The sequence below is a fragment of the Thamnophis elegans genome, chromosome 8 (assembly GCF_009769535.1).
Source record: "Thamnophis elegans isolate rThaEle1 chromosome 8, rThaEle1.pri, whole genome shotgun sequence".
Taxonomy (NCBI): Eukaryota; Metazoa; Chordata; class Lepidosauria; order Squamata; family Colubridae; genus Thamnophis; species Thamnophis elegans.
In genome coordinates this window covers 58647446-58666730 of record NC_045548.1, presented here as the reverse complement: position 1 = coordinate 58666730, position 19285 = coordinate 58647446, and the positions used below count along the sequence as shown (strand labels likewise).

Below are 19285 nucleotides of genomic sequence, written 5' to 3'. Positions count from 1 at the left end.
CTGGATTTGACATTTTTATCCACCTATCGAGTCCTTCCCAAGGACCTGGGATAGGCAGATGTGGTTGTTTGATAGTGTTAGAGATATTATCATACCATCAATTTGGTTCTTAGACATCACACTCCAGGCTTTCTTTTAATTGGAAAAAGGTTTTTTTTAAACAATAAGAAATAGATATAAGATTGAGAATTAAAATAATAATTTCCTTGACCAATTAATCTGTATGCTGATACATAATAATCAATATGAACTATCACTTCACCCACTTTTGTGGCCCTGGTGTGAAAAATAGGGAAGCCAGAAGGAATTGACTTAATTTTCTATTGTTCTTTAAGGCAAAATGCTTAAAAGAGCATGCATGCATGAAAGAGCCTGTTTCTTTTGGAAAGAAATTCTGTAATACAAGACATTTTGTCTGATTCACCATTCACCAGTCAAAAGATATTTATTCACAACATTCATTCTCTCTGTACAGACCTGAGAAATGGGTATTTTGAGTCCCTCGATGTAACGGACAGTTCTTACTAAATACACCATAAAATATATTTCAAATATATTCGCAGGGGTTATGAGAATAGCTGCCTAGAACGATGCCTGTTTATACTGCACATAGACATACAACACAGCTCGGTCATTATTTTTACAGGTACATCAATTTAAAAAATGGCATGAATGTGCTGTTGATTTCTGACTGGACCATTGATGATTGCACTTCTTCTGATGAATCGGACACTGAACTAGAGGATCTCCTAATATCATCTGGAACAGATGAGGAAGAAAATCTTGCTACAAAAATTCGAGAAATTGAGAGAAATGATCGGAATATCAAGGAATCTGAGGATGGATCTCTGGATGGTGAAGTTGGAAGTGAAGGAAGTGGTGGTTTTGGAAGTGATAGTATTGTCGAAGTTGATCCTGAGGTGAGGGAAGATCATGATGACCCTGAAATATATGAAGAATTGGTGAAACAAGAAGATGAAAATAAGATGGGCAGTACAGAAAAGCAGGTATGTTATAAAATAGCTTAGCTACTTGTCAATTGATGAAGTGTAGTATTAAATGAAATAGATAAGTAATGACGTCTGTGTTTCGCAACCATTCAAAGTTACAACAGTATTTGAAAAAGTAACTGTACAACTGGTTATCACACTCATAGCTGCCATAATGTCCCCATGATCATGTAGTCAAGATTTAGCTGCTTTACAACCAGCAGCCTTTTTAAGATTGTTGCAGCCACAAGATCTCCATTTGGGTGCTTCACAGCCAACGTCTGACAAGCAGAGTTAATGAAGAATCCAGCAGCGAAACTGCAAATCTTGGTCATGTGATATCTCAATTAATGACTGTGGGGGGAAAGTGACATTGTAAGTCCAGCACAGTCACTTGATGTCTCACTTAATGAACTTAGCAATGGAGTTCCCAGTCCCCATTATGGTCATTAAGCAAGCACTATCTGTAAACCAGTGGTGGGTTTCGGATCCCGTTGCAACCGGTACAGTTGGAACGGGCCCAGCATCGCCCACATGGACCTGTGCGGCGTGTGCGCACATGTGCTCAGGCAGGCAGGTGGGCCCTCCGGAGCACCGTACCAGAACGGTATCCAGTGCTCCGGGCAGGCTCCAGTACGCCCATATCGAGGCATACCGCCTGCAACCCACCACTGCTGTAAACCCATTTTCACCTCAGAATGAGCACTGTTGTTGAGACGGTAGCTTGAATTAATTATGTTATATCACAGTGAGCAATGCATAGTTTTCTAGCTGGTAGGTACACCCTAATTATGTCATAGTTAACACATTTTGAAGACTAAGAGCTCAAATGGCAATGATCAGAGGTGAGTTCCTACCGGTTCGGACCGGTTCAGCCGAGTAGGTAGTAACTTGGCCGGTGATGCCCCTGAAACGCAGAATCATTTTTTTTAACCTACTGTGCATGTGCGTGTAGCGCACATCAAGCATGCACACACCCAAAATGCATATCAAGTACATGCACACCCGAAGCGCATACCTGAGCAAACCGGCAGTAGAAGAAGCCAGAACCCACCCCTGGCAAAGATGTTATATAGACTCTAAACGTGACTATTTGGTGCTTGTTCCAAATAAATTTAAAAGTAATGTATGTGTTAAGCCCTGGATAAGCTTAATACACCTATTTTTTCTTTATAATAGAAATTTTTTGAAAAAAAGCAAGGGTCTGGGTAGGGGAACTCTGATGCCTTGATGACTTCAAAAATGGCCTTGGAGAGTACATCTGCAACCCATGGGCCAGAGGCTGTAATGCTGCTGTCAAAACGAATAAAATGATAATCAGCATTCCTCAGTTACAACTTTGTAATAATTTTAAAAAGCTAAGGTATTATTTTACCACAGAGCCAGAAGCAAATGGGATTATTTGAAGCAGCCTGAATGCAGGATTTGAAGGGCTCATTTTGCTGCGTGCATTACACATGTTTGCCCGCAAGGAACATTTTAAGAGCGAAACATAACAGCGATTGTATCTGCTTGCTTTCTTAGGGACAATGCTTGCAGTTGGGAATGGAATAGAATTTTGACAGAAGTAGGATTCCTTTCATGCTGGAAGAAGGCTGTGTTCTTTGGCTTTGTCTTGTAATGATTTCCCACTGTTTCTCCTTTCTATTTTGATTGCAGGCTGCAGCTGCCCTGGCTATTGGTGTTGGGAGTTTCTGTGACCCTGATGATTTACCTGGATTAGCTCATTTTTTGGAGCATAGTATGTAAAACCTCAAGTCTATCTACTGAACAATTAACAAAGAGACATTCCGTCTCTTCCTGTGGAATGTGTAGCTTTCAATACCAAATTATGTTGACATCCTTAGTACTATTTAAATATTTTCTTTTACAGACTTAAACTGCTCTTAGCTTTATTTTAAAATCAGTCAAACTATGTGTTTTTTTTTAAAGTAACGGGAAGCAATAAAAAAATAAACAAGGCAGATAAATCAATACCTTTCCAGAAGTCTATTTGCATTGTAGGTCCCAAAGGTGCTTTTTCAAGAGGCAACTTTATTTTTCCTTGAAGACATTTCACTTCTCATCCAAGATGCTTCTTCAGAACTTCAGAGGTTTCTTGGACAAGAAGCAAAATGCCTTCAAGGAAAAACAAAGAAACTCCAGTTGCTTCTTGAAAAAGCAGCTTTGGGGAAACCATGACTTGAATGACGAAGAGTCTCCGTAGACATTAACATTTATAAGATGTTCCAAGGAAAGGAGCAAAAACAAAGCTGGATATGAAAGTGAAGTACTTCCTTGTCGATTCCCCAAATCGCAATCTAATTGAACTACTGGTACTGGATAAGTATGGAAATCTATTTCTCTTTTCAATGTTCCACAGCGGCCAAGAATAGCACAACACTGTGGGAAATTGATACTGTGCTACTCTCTGAGTTTGGATACTCTCTTGCAGATGTTAATGGCTTCTACAAGCACATAGAGATAAACAACATTTGCACACTATTCAAAACAGATAATAAAGAAGCTAGAAAGGGTTCAAAAAAAGACCAGAGCATTTCTTTGCCAACAATCAACACTCAGATAAACAGGAATTAAACTAGTCAAATAATTAAATAATAAACAGCAGCCTAAACAAGGAACTACCAAGGAGAAAACACCACCACCACCACTGGAAGGTTCCTACCGGTTTGGACTGGTTCAGCCAAACCGGTAGTGGTTTGACGGCTTGGGTCACTGGAACCGGCAGCGACCCAGGCCTGCCACACCCCCAAACTAGTTCTCCGGGTGGCACCATAGATGCTGCCATTTTGTATTTCAGTTCTGTGCATGCACAGAACCATTTTGATTGTACTGTGCATATGTGTGCAACATGCACCAAGCACGCACATGCAAAGCGCACATGAGCGAACTGGCAGTAGTGCCTGCCGGAATCCACCCCTGACTGCCACCAACACTGACAGAGCAAGTTACTGTACGTAAACAGAGGGCTAATCCCACTCCCTTCTGGAACTGAAGGTATTACCTAGTAAGGTAATGAAATGTCTATGAGAAAACAACTAAGCTCAAAGAGCAGCAAGGACGCCACAGTTCTACCCAGAGCTACATACATTATCTTCCATTGGAAATTGATAGTTAGAAACTGAAAACCACATCAACACTTTCCTATACACAGTAGCCAGTGACATCAGTTAGCCAGTGGCATGGGGCAGAGGCAGGCAGGAGGTCCAAAAGGGTCTGGACAATATCAGCAGTTCAAACCTGGTTGACACATTTCAGTAAGATCATTACAGCCATAGAGATGAGTGGTGCAGTGGCCTAGAGATGGAGCTCATGCCTCACAATCAGGAGGCTGTGAGTTTCATCCTAGGTAGCGGCAGATATTTCTCTCTCTGGGCACACTGAGAATATATCTACTGGGAAAAAAAATTCCACATTGGCAACAGGAAGGGCATCGGGCCAGTAAACATTCAGGTCCATTCAGTTGCCTAGGTTCCACCCTGCAAGAGATTATGGGGTCGTTAAAAGAGGATGATTACAGCCACATAAATATATAGCCACTAGTTCACCTATCAAGCAGAGCTTTTTCAGCAACAACCCCAATTTTCTGGAATCATCTCCTATTTTTAATCTGGCAAATCTAATTGATGTAGCCCTAAGTAAGGATTTGTCTCCCCCCTCTCCCTTTAGAGCTACTGTATGGAGCCATTGCACCACATGATATCAGTGAACATGAGTGATAATAGACTGAAATCTGTGCCTGTATCTGATCACAGCCAATTTATCTGATTGCTTTCTCCTAGTGGTGTTCATGGGTAGCCAGAAATATCCAGATGAAAATGGATTTGATACGTTCTTAAAGAAGCATGGAGGGTCAGACAATGCTTCGACTGACACGGAACGAACTATTTTCCAGTTTGATATCCAAAAGAAATATTTCAAAGATGCTCTTGAAAGGTAACTTAGGAGTGCAAAATGAGCTAAAAGACTTAAGAGGTCCATCAGTACAATGACCATTTGAAGACTACAGTCACTCTATACCTTGTACATTCTAGATCGGTGCTTCCCAGATTCCTCCTTCATTACCTCAAATTGTTTATTAGAAAATCTTATCAGAGTTTCTGGACTGATCGTAAATCCCTTCCTTCAGCACAGTCGTAAGCAGACATGAAATCCTCTTACCTTTGCTACAGGTTCAGAACTGGGAGCATGTACGCCACTTCTGTGCATGCACCGAACCTTCGGCGCATGCTCAGAGCATCCATGATGATATCTGGGTGGGTAGGTGTAGTCTCCCACCACCACCACTACCGGTTCGCTTGACCTGGGGCAAACCGGAAGAATACCATCTCTGGTCGTAACTTCAAATTGTCACTGAATGAACAGTTGTAACTTGAGGACTACTTGCATTATAAAAATATCACTGAAATAACTTTTTCTCATTTCAAAAATTACCATAATGTGATTCATTTTCATCTTAATAGGAATTATTTTTGGAGATTTTAAAATATATTTTAGCATACAAGGCAATCTATAGGTCAATTTAAATATCCCCGTTGCGATATTTTGGGTTGTGTGTAATTACGCAAAGAAAAAACACTTTTACCCAATTTTGGGTAATTTATCCAGGTCTGGGAAGCACTGTTCTAAATTAACCATATTCATAAATATAATTTATTGCAGATCACCAGGCAGTAACTGATTTGTGTGCTCTGCTTAAGATTTGGGTCAGCAGAGGTCTTGCAGCTATTGCTGAGTCCAGATACCATCATTTTTAACTTTTGGCCATTCAGACTTTAATTGCTAGAAGAAAATTTAAAAAAATTCTTTCTAATTGAAGGAAATCTTAGAGGAAGATGGAAAGAACAGAAATCAATTCGGCAGTTCGAGTCCCTAGCGCTGTGTAACAGAGTGAGCTCCCGTTGGCTCAGTGGCTGTTAAGCTTGTCCAATCAGAAAGGTTTGTCAATCAGTTCAGCGGTTCAAATCCCTAGTGCTGTGTAACGGAGTGAGCTCCCGTTATTTGTCCCAGCTTCTGCCAACCTAGTAGTTCAAAAGGATGTAAAAATACAAGTAGAAAAATAGGCACCACCTTTGGTGGGAAGGTAACAGCGTTCCGTGCACCTTTAGCATTTAGTCATGCTGGTCACATGACCATGGAGACATCTTCTGAAAGTGCTAGCTCTTCGGCTTTGAAACAGAGATGAGCACTGCCCCCTAGAGTCAGAAATGACTAGCACATATGTGTGAGGGGAACCTTTACTTTTATCTTAATAGCATTTAATTGAAATTTGGAAGCCATGGAAAATTTATAAGTGGCTAGAAAACAGAAGCCAAAAGAGGAAATAGAAGTCTTTGTTTTTGTATTTTCCAAACTAGTACTGAATAAAAATTAATCAAAATTACTAATTACTATCAAACATAAATGTATTATCACAATGTAAATACACCATGATAGAAACAATTAATGTCCTTATAATTGTTAGTACAACTATTACATTATTACAGAGGTTAAAACTGATAGGAAGGCAATGGAGACTGGAGAACTTCAAAGGCTAAACATGTATGTCGATACAGAAGGCTGTATAACTATTTTTTATATTGTTATGTTTGTCTTGCTCTTTCTTTTTTGTTGTTGCATTTTTTCCTGTTTTTAAAGGTAAAAATGTTTCATAAAAATGTGTTTTATTAAAAAAAAATGCAAGTTAAAAAATGGGGACCACTTTGGTGGGAAGGTAACAGAGTTTCATGCACCTTTGGTGTTTAGTCATGCCGGCCACATGACCATGGAGACATCTTCAGACAGAGTTGGCTCTTCAGCTTTGAAACAGAGATGAGCACCGCCCCCTAGAGTCAGGAATGACTAGCATATATATGTGTGAGGAAAACATTTACCTTTACTTTAATAGCATTTCATTGAAATTTGGGAAGCCATGAAAAATCCAGGCTTTCCGGAGATATAATTATACATTCAAATACAGTGTTTGTTTGATTGTTTGTGTGTTTATTCCCTCCAAGTACCGGTAATTACAGAAAAATAAATCTTTATCTTGCCTAGATGTAATAAAAAATGAAATCGTGGTTTAAAAAATCAAATTTTGTTTTGCCATAACATTAGTTCATAAGCATTTTTGTGGAAATAGGTCATTATTATTCCACATATTTCAAGGCTCAATAGCAAACACCTGTATTTCTCTTCTACTTTATTTGTAGATGGGCACAGTTCTTCATTCATCCTCTGATGATTAAAGATGCTATTGACCGTGAAGTTGAAGCTGTGGATAGTGGTAAAACTAATGAATGGGTTATTCACTGCTTATATTTTTTCAATTCTTGGAGGGCGGAAAACTATCTCACCTTATTTTTTTGAGGCATTTGTGTTTGTGAAATTTGGATGAGCTGTCTCATCCCAAAAAATTATAGAAAAAGTATACAGTATATTTTAAATTCAATCTCTTTAAATCAGTTGCATTACAAATACTTTGCACTGGACTGTAGGCAATACGTTTTAGTGAGTGGTGGGATCCTACCAGTTTAACAACCAGTTCAGTGATTGTGTGCTTTGCTGCGTGCACGTGCACAGTTTTGAGAAAAAATACCGTATTTGGGGAGTATAAGATGCACCTTTTTCCCTCAAAAAAGAGTCTGAAAATCTGGGTGCATCTTATACACTGAATACAGCATTTTCTGCCTCCCGAAGCCCACCCCCTTCACCAAAATGGCTGTGTAGAGTCTGTAGAAGGCTTTCAGAGAGTTCCTGGCAGCTGGGGAGGGCAGAAATGAGTGAAAAACGTGCTGGTTTTTTTCCTCAATTTTGCCCCCCCCAGCCCCCAGGAGTACTCTATAAGTCTCCTAAACGCTATGCATGCAAACAAAGTTGACCAAAAACGGGCCCGTTTTTGTGAAAAACAGACTGTTTTTTGCTCATTTGGGGGGTCACCCCTCATGAGCACTCTGCAAGCCCCCTAAAGGCTATTCATGCCTTTTTTAAAAAAATGGGGAAGGGTGGGAGGGGCCAGCCATGGGTGGGATTTGGAGGTTCTCCAAACCAGCCATAACGTTAGCTATGGGTTCTCCCAAACCCGGGCGAACCCATAGCAGCCCACTCCTGTGCACAGGGTTAAGAACGAAGGTAGCAAAGAAGAAAGGAAGATGTGAACCAGCCTAAACTCTGGTGGCCTCCTTGGAGACCTCATGATGAACCTGGCCACTTTTTTTACTCTCAACCTCGCTGCAGCTCTGAGTGATCATTCCTTAGCCTGTGAAGTTCTAAATTTGGTTTTGGAATCCAGTTTTTGATACACCATTATATTAATCTCAAGCCTAGAGCAGTGGAAAGCGCTAAGGTATAGAAATAAATACTAATAATGAGATATCCCGAAGGAAGATTATTTTATGTTTCCATTAGAACCACCAGGCAATCAAGGACCTCTCTCTCTTCCCACCAGTTTAGTTTAGTTTAGTTTATTTGGATTTATAGGCTGCCCTTTTCCCTGAGGGGACTCAGGGCGGCTTACAATCATTAGGGGGGGGGTGAAATTCAAAACAAACAATATGTGCACAAAATAAATAAGGTAATAAAAAGCACAACTTGCATTCAACATTCACACTCGGGTGGGGCAAATCGAAGACTTATCCCCAGGCCTGTTGGGATAGCCAGGTCTTAAGGGCTGCGCGGAAGGCCTGGACGGTGGTGAGGGTGCGTATCTCGACGGGGAGATCGTTCCACAGGGTCGGAGCTGCAACAGAAAAGGCTCTCCTCCGTGTAGTCGCCAGTCGGCATTGACTGGCAGATGGGATTCGGAGGAGGCCCAGTCTGTGCGATCTTATCGGTCGGAGGGAGGTAATCGACAGAAGGCGGTCTCTCAAGTACTCAGATCCACTACCATGAAGGGCTTTAAAGGTGGTCAACAGGACCCTGAAGTGCATCCGGAGATCAACAGGTAGCCAGTGCAGCTCGCGGAGGATGGGTGTTATGTGGGCGAACCGCGGTGCGCCCACTATCACTCGTGTGGCCGCATTCTGGACTAACTGCAGCCACCGGATGCACTTCAAGGGCAGCCCCATGTAGAGCACATTGCAGTATTCCAGCCTAGAGATCACAAGGGCTCGAGTGACTGTTGTGAGAGCCTCCCGATTCAGGTAGGGTCGTAACTGGCGGACCAGGCGGACCTGGGCAAATGCCCCCCTGGTCACAGCCGACAGATGATGGTCGAAGGTCAGCTGTGGATCCAGGAGGACTCCTAAGTTACGAACCCTATCTGAGGGGTATAAAATTTGACCCCCCAGCCTGATAGATGGAACATTAGCCAAATTGTTGGGAGGGAAACACAACAGCCACTCGGTCTTGTCCGGGTTGAGTACCAGTTTGTTAGCACTCATCCAGTTCTTAACGGCCTCAAGACCCTGGTTCATCACATCCACTGCTTCATTGAGTTGGCACGGGGCGGACAGATACAATTGCGTATCGTCCGCATATATGTATGTCATGGTTGTATGGTAATATGGTAACCGTAACCCTTACCCTAACCCTAACTCTCGCAACAGAACTTCCATTTATCCTATTTTTAATTGAGATTCTGGCTTTATTACCATTGATAAATAGGCAGAGCTTATCAGGAATATTCATTCTCTAAAGAACTAGCAATCCCCGATGGAGCCCATGATATTTCTGCAACAAAACTAGAAATCCAGTGCATGTGTCGAATGAATATGACACTTTTCATTGCTGCTTCATGTATGTGTGCACTATGCTCTTCGCCTTGTCCAAGTGATCATATCACTGGAATTCTTTACTTAAGTTCTTATGTCTAATGTGTACTTTAAAATAAACAGAATATCAGATTGCAAAACCCTCTGATGCTAACAGAAGAGAACTCCTGCTTGGAAGTCTTGCAAAACCGGGACATCCTATGAGAAAATTCTTTTGGGGTAAGTGAAGTATACTGAGATGGAAGCAGATGGGCTTTAATGGAGCTTGTATTTGAAAGAAACTTTATGTAATATATTTTCTTTACTTTTAAAAGTTGTGGGTATGTCATTCTTCAAACAAGCTTCATGACATAAACTTTGTATGCCACAATGATCTTGTGTTCTACAAGACATTGTTAAATTTGATGTGGTTTATCAAATTGTAGAAACGTGTATTCCAGTAGTGGTATTCAGCTGGTTCAGTCCGATTCAGGCAAACTGGTAGTGACTATCTGCCTGCCCACCACCCCGGCTCTATGCTGTCCCACTTAGCCATGCTTTCTAAGATGCATGCATACATACAAGCAACATGCATGAGTAAAGCGCATGCACGAAAGGCCATGCGCAGAAGGGGTGCGCTCACAGTTTTGGTGAGCAGAGAATCGATGGTAAAATTATGTGAAACTCTCCTCTTATGTATTCCTCTGAATCCAAATAGATTATCTCTACATTAATCAGGTCAATATATTTGTTTTACATTAGTCCATAGAAGGCAAAACTACTTTTAGTCTTCTTTTAGCTTTTGAGTGATTTAGTTTTGAATAAGGAACAACCCATGTAGATGAAGTGCTGGATTTAAGATTTAGATATAGTTTTGCCTCTCACTCCTGTAGGCTTAAAAAGGTGGTAATCCAGTGGTGGGTTCCTACCGGTTTGGATCAGTTTGGCCGAACCGGTAGTGGTTTGGTTGCCTGCGTCGCTGGAACGTGCAGAGACCCAGGTCTGCCACACCTCTGAACTAGTTCTCCCAGCGATGCCGTAGGCGCTGCCATCTTGTTTTTCACTGCCCAGAAACATTTTTTTGCACTGTGCATGTGCATGCAGCATGCATCAAGTGCGCACACAGCATGCACATGACCAAACCAGCAGTAATGACTGCCGGAACCCACCCCTGTGGTAATCCCCAAAGTTATGATAAATCTTGAAGTCATGATGTTAATATAGATTGGAAAAATAGATTGCCTAGAACAATTCCATGTTCATTGTATCATGATGTGACAAACTCAGCTATTTTGGTTCTTAAAGCATGTTTCCGACCTTTTATTTGTAAAACTTGGCTAATTGTGGCTTCTTCAAATAACCATAATTAACAAATTGTCTAACTATGTTTGGCTCCAGTCATAGAGTAGTCAAGGTATTGAATTGCAGGTTCTTAAAGTATTTGCTTGGCATTCAATTATCATCTGGTCTAAGTTAAAATAATGGAGGAAAAGGCTAGGCTCTAGCTTAGTGTTGCAACACATCCTCTTTCTGCAGAAGTCCCCAAATTCAATCACAACATCTGCCTTCCTGAAACTAGGCCCAAAGTCTCTACTATTAAGTCTAGGGCAAAATCAACCAATTGTTTGATTTTGTGACACTTTTCTTTTATAGTAATTTCATTAAAATTACAATTAAAAAGGTGAAAAAGAATAAAAAGAAAAAAGTGCAGGAAAGAAAAGAAAGAAAGAAAAGTGAAGAAATAAAAAAAATAAAAATATAGTAAAGAAAAAGAAAACATATATAAAAAATGGCTACTCCCTTCATCACAAGTATAAATAATTTTGTTGACTTATCTCTTTCTCTTAAGGACAACAAATAATCTTCTCTTCCAATATCCCATCTTTTATCTATAAACAAATTATTAAAGCTTTGTCAGTTGTCCTCAGCAAAACTCCATTAAGGATTACCATGGATAACAACATATCTATTTAACCTTAATCAAGTAAACCAATATTACATACCTTCCTTTTACTTCTAACAATCTTGACTTTTAATCCAGTCAAATAATGGCCTAGAATTGTGATGGCGAACTTATGACACGTGAAGTAGCACACGAAGCCATGTTTCCTGGCATGCACAGCTTTGCCTGTTTGTTTTCTGGGTTTCTGGCATGCATGCACCCGCAATGATCAACTGTTGTTCACATGTGCAGCAGTGCTGAAAACTGGTGAGCGCATGCACTTCAGCCAGCTGATCGACAGGCATGCATGGGTGCTAGAACCCAGATGTTTGGCTTTTCCTTGTTTAAAAAAACTGCCTAATGTTGAAGTATTTTGCTCCATTCTGTATTAGTAAATCAAGTATACCTGTTCTTCTCTTTTAATTGTAATTGTTAATTTTTCAAGACTATTAGTGTCCAAGCTTTGAAGACCATTTAAAAAACAAACAAACAGTTTTTCCCCCACAGGAGCAGTTTTGCAATATTAGAATCTTACTTAAAATCCATCTGCACCTTTAGTCTATTTGTAACTTTCCAAAATCATTCTTCTAATCTCCCTTTTGCTCTTTACTCTAAAAAAATATCATATGCAGTATAATAGAAGCATAGAAGATAACATATGTGTTAAAAACTGTTTAGTTGGTATTATTGGGCTATTTTAAGTTAAACAAAATCTGCATTGTCACAGAGAAAACATATAGAACTAAAGTACAAGACTATAGGAAAATTAATACTAATATCAATAAGAAAACCTCTTCATAAATTATACAGGTAATGCAGAGACACTGAAATATGCACCCAAAAAGAAAGGAATTGATACCTACGCAAGACTGAGGGATTTCAGAAAACGATACTACTCGGCTCACTACATGAATCTGGTTGTCCAGTCTAGAGGTAGAAATTACGCATAATTATGATAGATTGTAGATGATGGATAGATGGATAGATGGATGGATGGATGGATGGATGGATGGATGGATGGATGGATGGACGGACGGATGGATGATACATGGATGGGTGGATGGGTGGATAGATGGATAGATGGATAGATGGATAGATGGATAGATGGATAGATGGATAGATGGATAGATGGATAGATGGATAGATGGATAGATGGATAGATGGATAGATGGATAGATGGATAGATGGATAGATGGATAGATGGATAGATGGATATAGATAGATAGATAGATAGATAGATAGATAGATAGATAGATAGATAGATAGATAGAAGACAGACAGATAATACAATAATACAATAGCAGATTTGGAAGGGACCTTGGAGGTCTTCTAGTCTAAGCCCCTGCCTAGGCAGGAAACCCTATATTGTTTCAGACAAATGGCTATCCAACATCTTAAAGACTTCCAGTGTTGGGGCATTCACAACTTCTGGAGGCAAACTTTTCCACTGATTAATTGTTCTAACTGTCAGGAAATTTCTCCTCATTTCTAAGTTGCTTCTCTCCTTGATTAGTTTCCACCCATTGCTTCTTGTCCTGCCTTCAGATGATTTGGAGAATAGTTTGACTCCCTCTTCTTTGTAGCAACCCCTGAGATATTGGAACACTGCTATCATGTCTCCCTTAGTCCTTCTTTCTATTAAACTAGACATACCCAGTTCCTGCAACCATTCTTCATATGTTTTAATCTCCAGTCCCCTAAACATCTTTGTTGCTCTTCTCTGCACTCTTTCTAGAGTCTCCTCATCTTTTCTACATCGTGGTGACCAAAACTGAATGCAGTATTCCAAGTGCGGCCTTACCAAGGCATTATAAAGTGGTATTAACACTTCACGTGATCTTGATTCTATCCTTCTGTTTATGTAGCCTAGATCTGTGTTGGGTTTTTTGGCATCTGTTGCACACTGCTGGCTCCTATTTAAATGGTTGTCCACTAGGACTCCAAGATCCCTTTCACAGTTACTATTGTTGAGCAAGGTACCTCCTATACTGTACCTGTGCATTTTGTTTTTCTTACCTAAATGTAGAACCTTACTCTGATGATAGATAGATAGGTAGGTAGGTAGGTAGGTAGGTAGGTAGGTAGGTAGGTGGGTGGGTGGGTGGGTGGGTGGGTGGGTGGGTGGATGGATGGATGGATGGATGGATGGATGGATGGACGGACGGACAGATAGACAGACAGACAGACAGACAGACAGACAGACAGACAGACAGACAGACAGACAGATAGATAGATAGATACTGTGTGTGTGTGTGTGTGTGTGTGTAAATACATGATAGATACATGGTAAGCAGGCAGAAGAACATCTAGGTTCAGCTAAGTAAATGAGTAAAATAAATATTTTGTTGCTTACCATCTCCCAAAGATATGATTAATGCTACTGAGAGACAATATAGAATTCCATCTCTTTGCTTTTAATCTGGAAAATTGAGCATGTAATATTAATCTGTATGCAAGTTTCATATTGTTGTATCAGTACATGGTGGGTCATCTGGCACACATATGTTGTTTGGCAAAAAAAGGAGGGGGTTGTTCCTATGGACACTGACATATATAACTTTGTTTGAGGCTCACCCAAATTAAAATAATAATCAGAGATCAGAATGACTTCATAAGATCACCAACCCCTTAAAACAGGAGTGTCAAACTCAAGGCCCAGGAGCCATATCTGACCCATGGGGTATTTAGATCTCTCTCCCCCCACCTCTTTATCTTATCATTCTCTAGGCAGCATCTTTTCTTCCCACACACAATTATACTAGAACATCTAATGGTTAGTGAATTAATTGGAAGAATCACTGGTTGGTTAATTCTGTGCAAATGTATCAATACAGCAAATGGAGTTTTTTGCATTGAGTAAGGAGTGACTTTTAAGCACACTTGAGGGAGGGTGTAAGGCATCCCAACTGGCATGGACCACCAGATTGTTTAGCATCATTGCCCAAAATGTGATGCTTTGCATGGAGAATTAAATGTGAAATTTTAATTGCAATGTTCCTCAGACCAATCTGAAGGAAGATTTCAGGGGTTTATCAGCACTAAGAATGACTACAGGAGAGACTTATCTGTTTGAGTCTCCCATTCCCTTCTTCTCCTTAACCTTTTATTTAAAAATTGCACTACTGAAATGTGGTTAGTATGCACATTTTTTATCCTTGCTGCAAGAAAAGAAAAGAAAAAAGAGTCCCCGTGTCAAAAGATTCTGGTTCCTGTCAAGAATAGAGATTTCAAGAGTTCTTCAAGGAAGAATATTGTGTACTTCTTTTGTGGGTTCATAGTTAGTCACTAAGCTGTAGAAAATTCCATCTTTGATTAAATGCACAGCTGCCATTTGAAGACTTTGAAACATGCATAGGAATTTGATACATGGCTCAGTGGCTAAGATGCTTAGCTTCTCGATTGAAAGATCAGCAGTTCGAATCCCTAGTGCCAGGTAATGGGGTGGACTCCATTACTTGTCCCAGCTTCTGCCAACCTAGCAGTTTGAAAGTATGTAAACATGCAAGTAGAAAAGTAGGAACCACATTTGGTGGGAAGGTAACAGCATTCCGTACAATTTCAGCATTTAGTTATGCCGGCCACATGACCACGGAGATGGCTCTTCAGCTTTGAAACTGAGATGAACACCACCCCTTAGAGTCAGAAACGACTAGCACATATGTGCGAGGGGAACCGTTACCTTTACCTTACAATATATAGTTCATTTTCATAGCATAATTGTCAATTCCCCCTTATTCTCTCTATTTTCTACATGTTGTGATTCTTTTCCTTTTTTAAATATTCTTCTGATTAGAAACCCTGGATACTTTGCAAAAATGGGTGACTGAAATTTTCTCACACATCCCAAATAAGTGAGTTTATCTTTTTCTTTTCTTTTTTTTCCTGGAAGAGCTAAGTGTTCTTTATACGCCATATGTTCCATTAGAAGTAGCAATGTGAAAGAATATACTCTGTTAATGTTATTCTTAATCTTAAAATTTCTAATTCACCCAATAACTGAAGTATTCTGGTTAAATTATAAAACTTCCATAAACATAACTATACATTCCATAAGTATAACCATAAGATGCTTCTTCTGTTTTAAAAAGATGGATGGTGTAGGACTATAAATAATAGGAAATTTTCTGTTTTATAAAGTTTCAAACCAAAGGATAAAAAGAACAGAAGGATAAGAGGGGGTGGGGAATTAAAGATTTGAAATTTGTAGATAGATTATGGAAGGGGCGCAGTGGTTCAGCTGAAAAGATGACACCTGGGTTCAAGACATGAGCATTACATAATGGGTTGAGCTCCCTTTCCATATTCTAGCTCTTGCCCACCTAAATGTTTGAAACAGTGGTGGGTTGCAGATCTCGTTCCAACTGGTACGGTTGGAATGGGCCCGGCGGCATCCACATGGGCATGTGTAGTGCGCTCGCACATGCGGGCAGCGAACATGTGTTTTACCACCTCCACGAGCCTCCGCGATGCTCCAGCTGCTCAGGGAAGCATCGCGCAGGCGCTGTATGCACCATGCACATGCATGGAAGCACGGAAGCCTTAAAAGACAGGTAAGGAGCTCGGGCAGGTGGGCGGGTCCTCCGGGGCACCGGACCGGACCGGTATCTGATGCTCCGGCAGGCTCCGGTACACCTGTACCAGGGCATATTGCCTGCAACCCAGATTGATAGGTACCATTTCTGTAGGAAAGTAACAGAGTTCCATGCACCTTTGGAAAAAGTCTTTGGACAACATTGGCTCCACGGCCAAGAAATGGAGATGAGCACCATCCCCTAGAGTTGAACATGACTGGACAAGAAAATCTTTACCTTTAGGTTATGGAAACTGAAGGTTCATGATTTCTTTTAAGTTTGCCTTTATTGGTCAATATTAGTTATCTGCCCAGTTTAAAACACATAAATGATTTTATATGAATGTGTGTTTTGATGTTTGTTCAAACAGAAGTGCAGACAATATTTGGAACTTAATATCAAAAATACACACATTTTAACCATTAATTCCATTTTGAAAATGGGTCAATCTGATAATTTAAATTTATTTAGAAAATTAATTTGATTCAATTAAAATGTTCAGATCACAGTGACATGGTTTGATTAATATCTCTGAATTCATTAATAGCTCTGAATTTAGAACTGGGAAAACAATTCTGTTTATAGGCAAAAGTATCCAAAATTATCAAAATGAATTTGGAGACATCTGAGTTAGTTCACTGATTCAAACTAATCTTCCAATTCAGTTTCAAAAATCCATTCAATTCAGAGTTTTGAATAGAATTTCTGACCTGAATACTAATCATTTAACGCAGGTTAGGAACCAAATGGTAATATATTCATTAACTAATATAGTGTACTATTTGTTTGGTTCCCAAAGAGAATTAAATCAAACCAAAATACAGTAAAAGTGTCCTATTTATTGGCAGGCAGAGGATTCTTCATCTTCAAGTATTTGCTAAACTATGAAATGAACTCTTAAAAAATGCATTTTTAGCAGAAACGGGCCAAACACATCCATTACTTCTCTTCTGCCACAAGCTCTGGGCTCATTTATGACTTTTATAAAAACTCAATAATAGTCCTCTTTCCTGGTCCTCTGAAAGGAACAAAATGAAATTTGTTTAAAACTAAAGAAAGCAATATCAATCTCAGTCAAAAGCATAAAACTGTCAAGGACAGAATCCTAATGCTTATCTAAAAAATCATCCCTGGATCTTCTCCAGGAAAAAGATGCAAAGATGTAAAACCACAACCAGAATACACATTCTTTGCTAGATCACAGCTGACCATTCCTCTATTCTGAGGATGGGTACAGTTGAATGTGAAGAGAGTCTTTCTAAAAAAACCTCTTTCCCAATAATTTAGGAAACTATCAGAAGTTGAAAAAAAAATTTTTAGAGTAGAATAGAATAACAGAGTTGGAAAGGAACTTGGAGGTCTTCTAGGCCAACCCCTGCTTAGGCAGGAAAACCTACATCCATGATGGCGAACCTATGGCACATGTGGCACAGGTGGCACGCAGAGCCATTTGTTAGGGCACTCAAGGCATTGCCCTGTCAGCTCCAGTGCACATGTGTGCACTGATCAGCTCACTTCGGCCTTCATTTTCGGCCGTTTTTCACCATCCTGAATCTTCTGGAGGGCCTCTGGGGGGCGGGGAAGGCTGTTTTCACCCTCCCAGGCTCGGAGAAAACCTCTGGAGCCTGGGAAGGGTGACAAAAAGGTCCATTGTGTGCAAAAAGTGGGGGGAGGATGGGGGTCATGCGTGCATGCACGGGGGGGTCACACACATAGAATTTTGCATGTGGGCACCCCCGCGCATGACCCTCTGCACTCACTCTGCTTTTGGCACTCGATGGCAAAAAGGATAGCCATCACTGCCCTACACCACTTCAGATAAATGGTTACTCAATCTGTTCTTAAAAACTTCCAGTGCTGGAGGATTCACAACTTCTGGAGGCAAGTTGTTCCACTGATTAATTGTTCTCACTGTCAGGAAATTTATCCTTAGTTCTAAGTTGCTTCTTCTATTTTGCAGTCTAAAGATTGGAGGTTAGGGATATGTGGAATAGAGAGAATCTAACATTGCTGTAAGGAGTAGATATATACTCCTTGGGTGGAATTAAATTTTTTTTTATTACTGGTTCTGTGGGCGTGGCTTGGTGAGCATGATGTGGTTTAATGTGCGTGGCAGGGGAAGGATACTGTAAAATCTTCTTTCCCACCTCACTCAAGGGGAAGGTTACTGCAAATCCCCATTCCCTCCCGATCAGCTAGGACTTGAGAGGCAGATGGGGGCAAGGCCAGTCAGAGATGGTATGTACCGGTTCTCTGAACTACTTAAAATTTCTGCTACCGGTTCTTCAGATCTGGTCAGAATCTGTTGAATACCACCTCTGATCTATACATAAGTACATAGAAATACATTAAATTGCTCAGATTCTGAATGCAGCCATTTAAAAATTAACATAGTTTTAAGTAATGCTTGAAAATTGTCATCAAGCCATGGGACATCAATGCCCGATTTAGGCAACCTCAGAGAACCCATAAATAGATTTATTTATTTGGCCACCCATGTCATTTTGAAGCAAATCTGAGCGGTTTACAGCATGAAAGACTGTGTGTGATTCAGCCTTGGTTTACATGCGTAACAAAAGTCCCAGTGAGGTGCTTCAAAAAGCAAATATGAGAAATTGCAGTGCTCTCCAGGAGTAGCTCCCTTACAGATCATGTTTAAACTTCATGCTGATTAAGTACAGAAAACTTTCTGGGGAAACACATCATTGTTTAGTTGGAAAAAAAGAAACATTTGATAGGAGAGGAGCAAAGCAGTCCTGCAATATTCCCACAGGCTCTTGCATAGGAGGTTGGGACTCTTGGGTTTTTGCCAAATATAATATCCAGATGTTAGGGCAACAAGTTCCATTCTGAATTAGCTAACAAAGCTGATGTAGGCTGAGATGCAGTAAGTTTTTCCCAGTGAAAGTAGGTCTTGCCACAGTAGATATAAATCGGAGTAGACACCAAAACTCGGGAGTAGACGCAAAGATAAATCTCTAAGGAATGGCAGTATCATAACTCAGTTATGGGGTCATAGAGGTCTTATATTAAGAGACTTTTTGATTTTCTACAGTGTCAGGGTTTGTATAGGAACACCAGAGAGATGAGATGGCAGTAGAATTTAAACTTGAA

General features: G+C 40.3%; 1 protein-coding gene across 1 annotated transcript in view; it reads left to right on the top strand.

Annotated features, from left to right (window-relative positions):
• Window positions 1–19285, top strand: part of LOC116512599 (nardilysin-like) — a 55436-nt gene that overhangs the window by 896 nt on the left and 35255 nt on the right. The window contains exons 2-8 of the mRNA XM_032223177.1: window positions 647–1007; window positions 2649–2730; window positions 4772–4925; window positions 7181–7254; window positions 9803–9898; window positions 12411–12533; window positions 15394–15451. Of these exons, the coding sequence (XP_032079068.1) occupies window positions 647–1007; window positions 2649–2730; window positions 4772–4925; window positions 7181–7254; window positions 9803–9898; window positions 12411–12533; window positions 15394–15451 (948 nt within the window). The remainder of the gene's footprint in view (window positions 1–646; window positions 1008–2648; window positions 2731–4771; window positions 4926–7180; window positions 7255–9802; window positions 9899–12410; window positions 12534–15393; window positions 15452–19285) is intronic.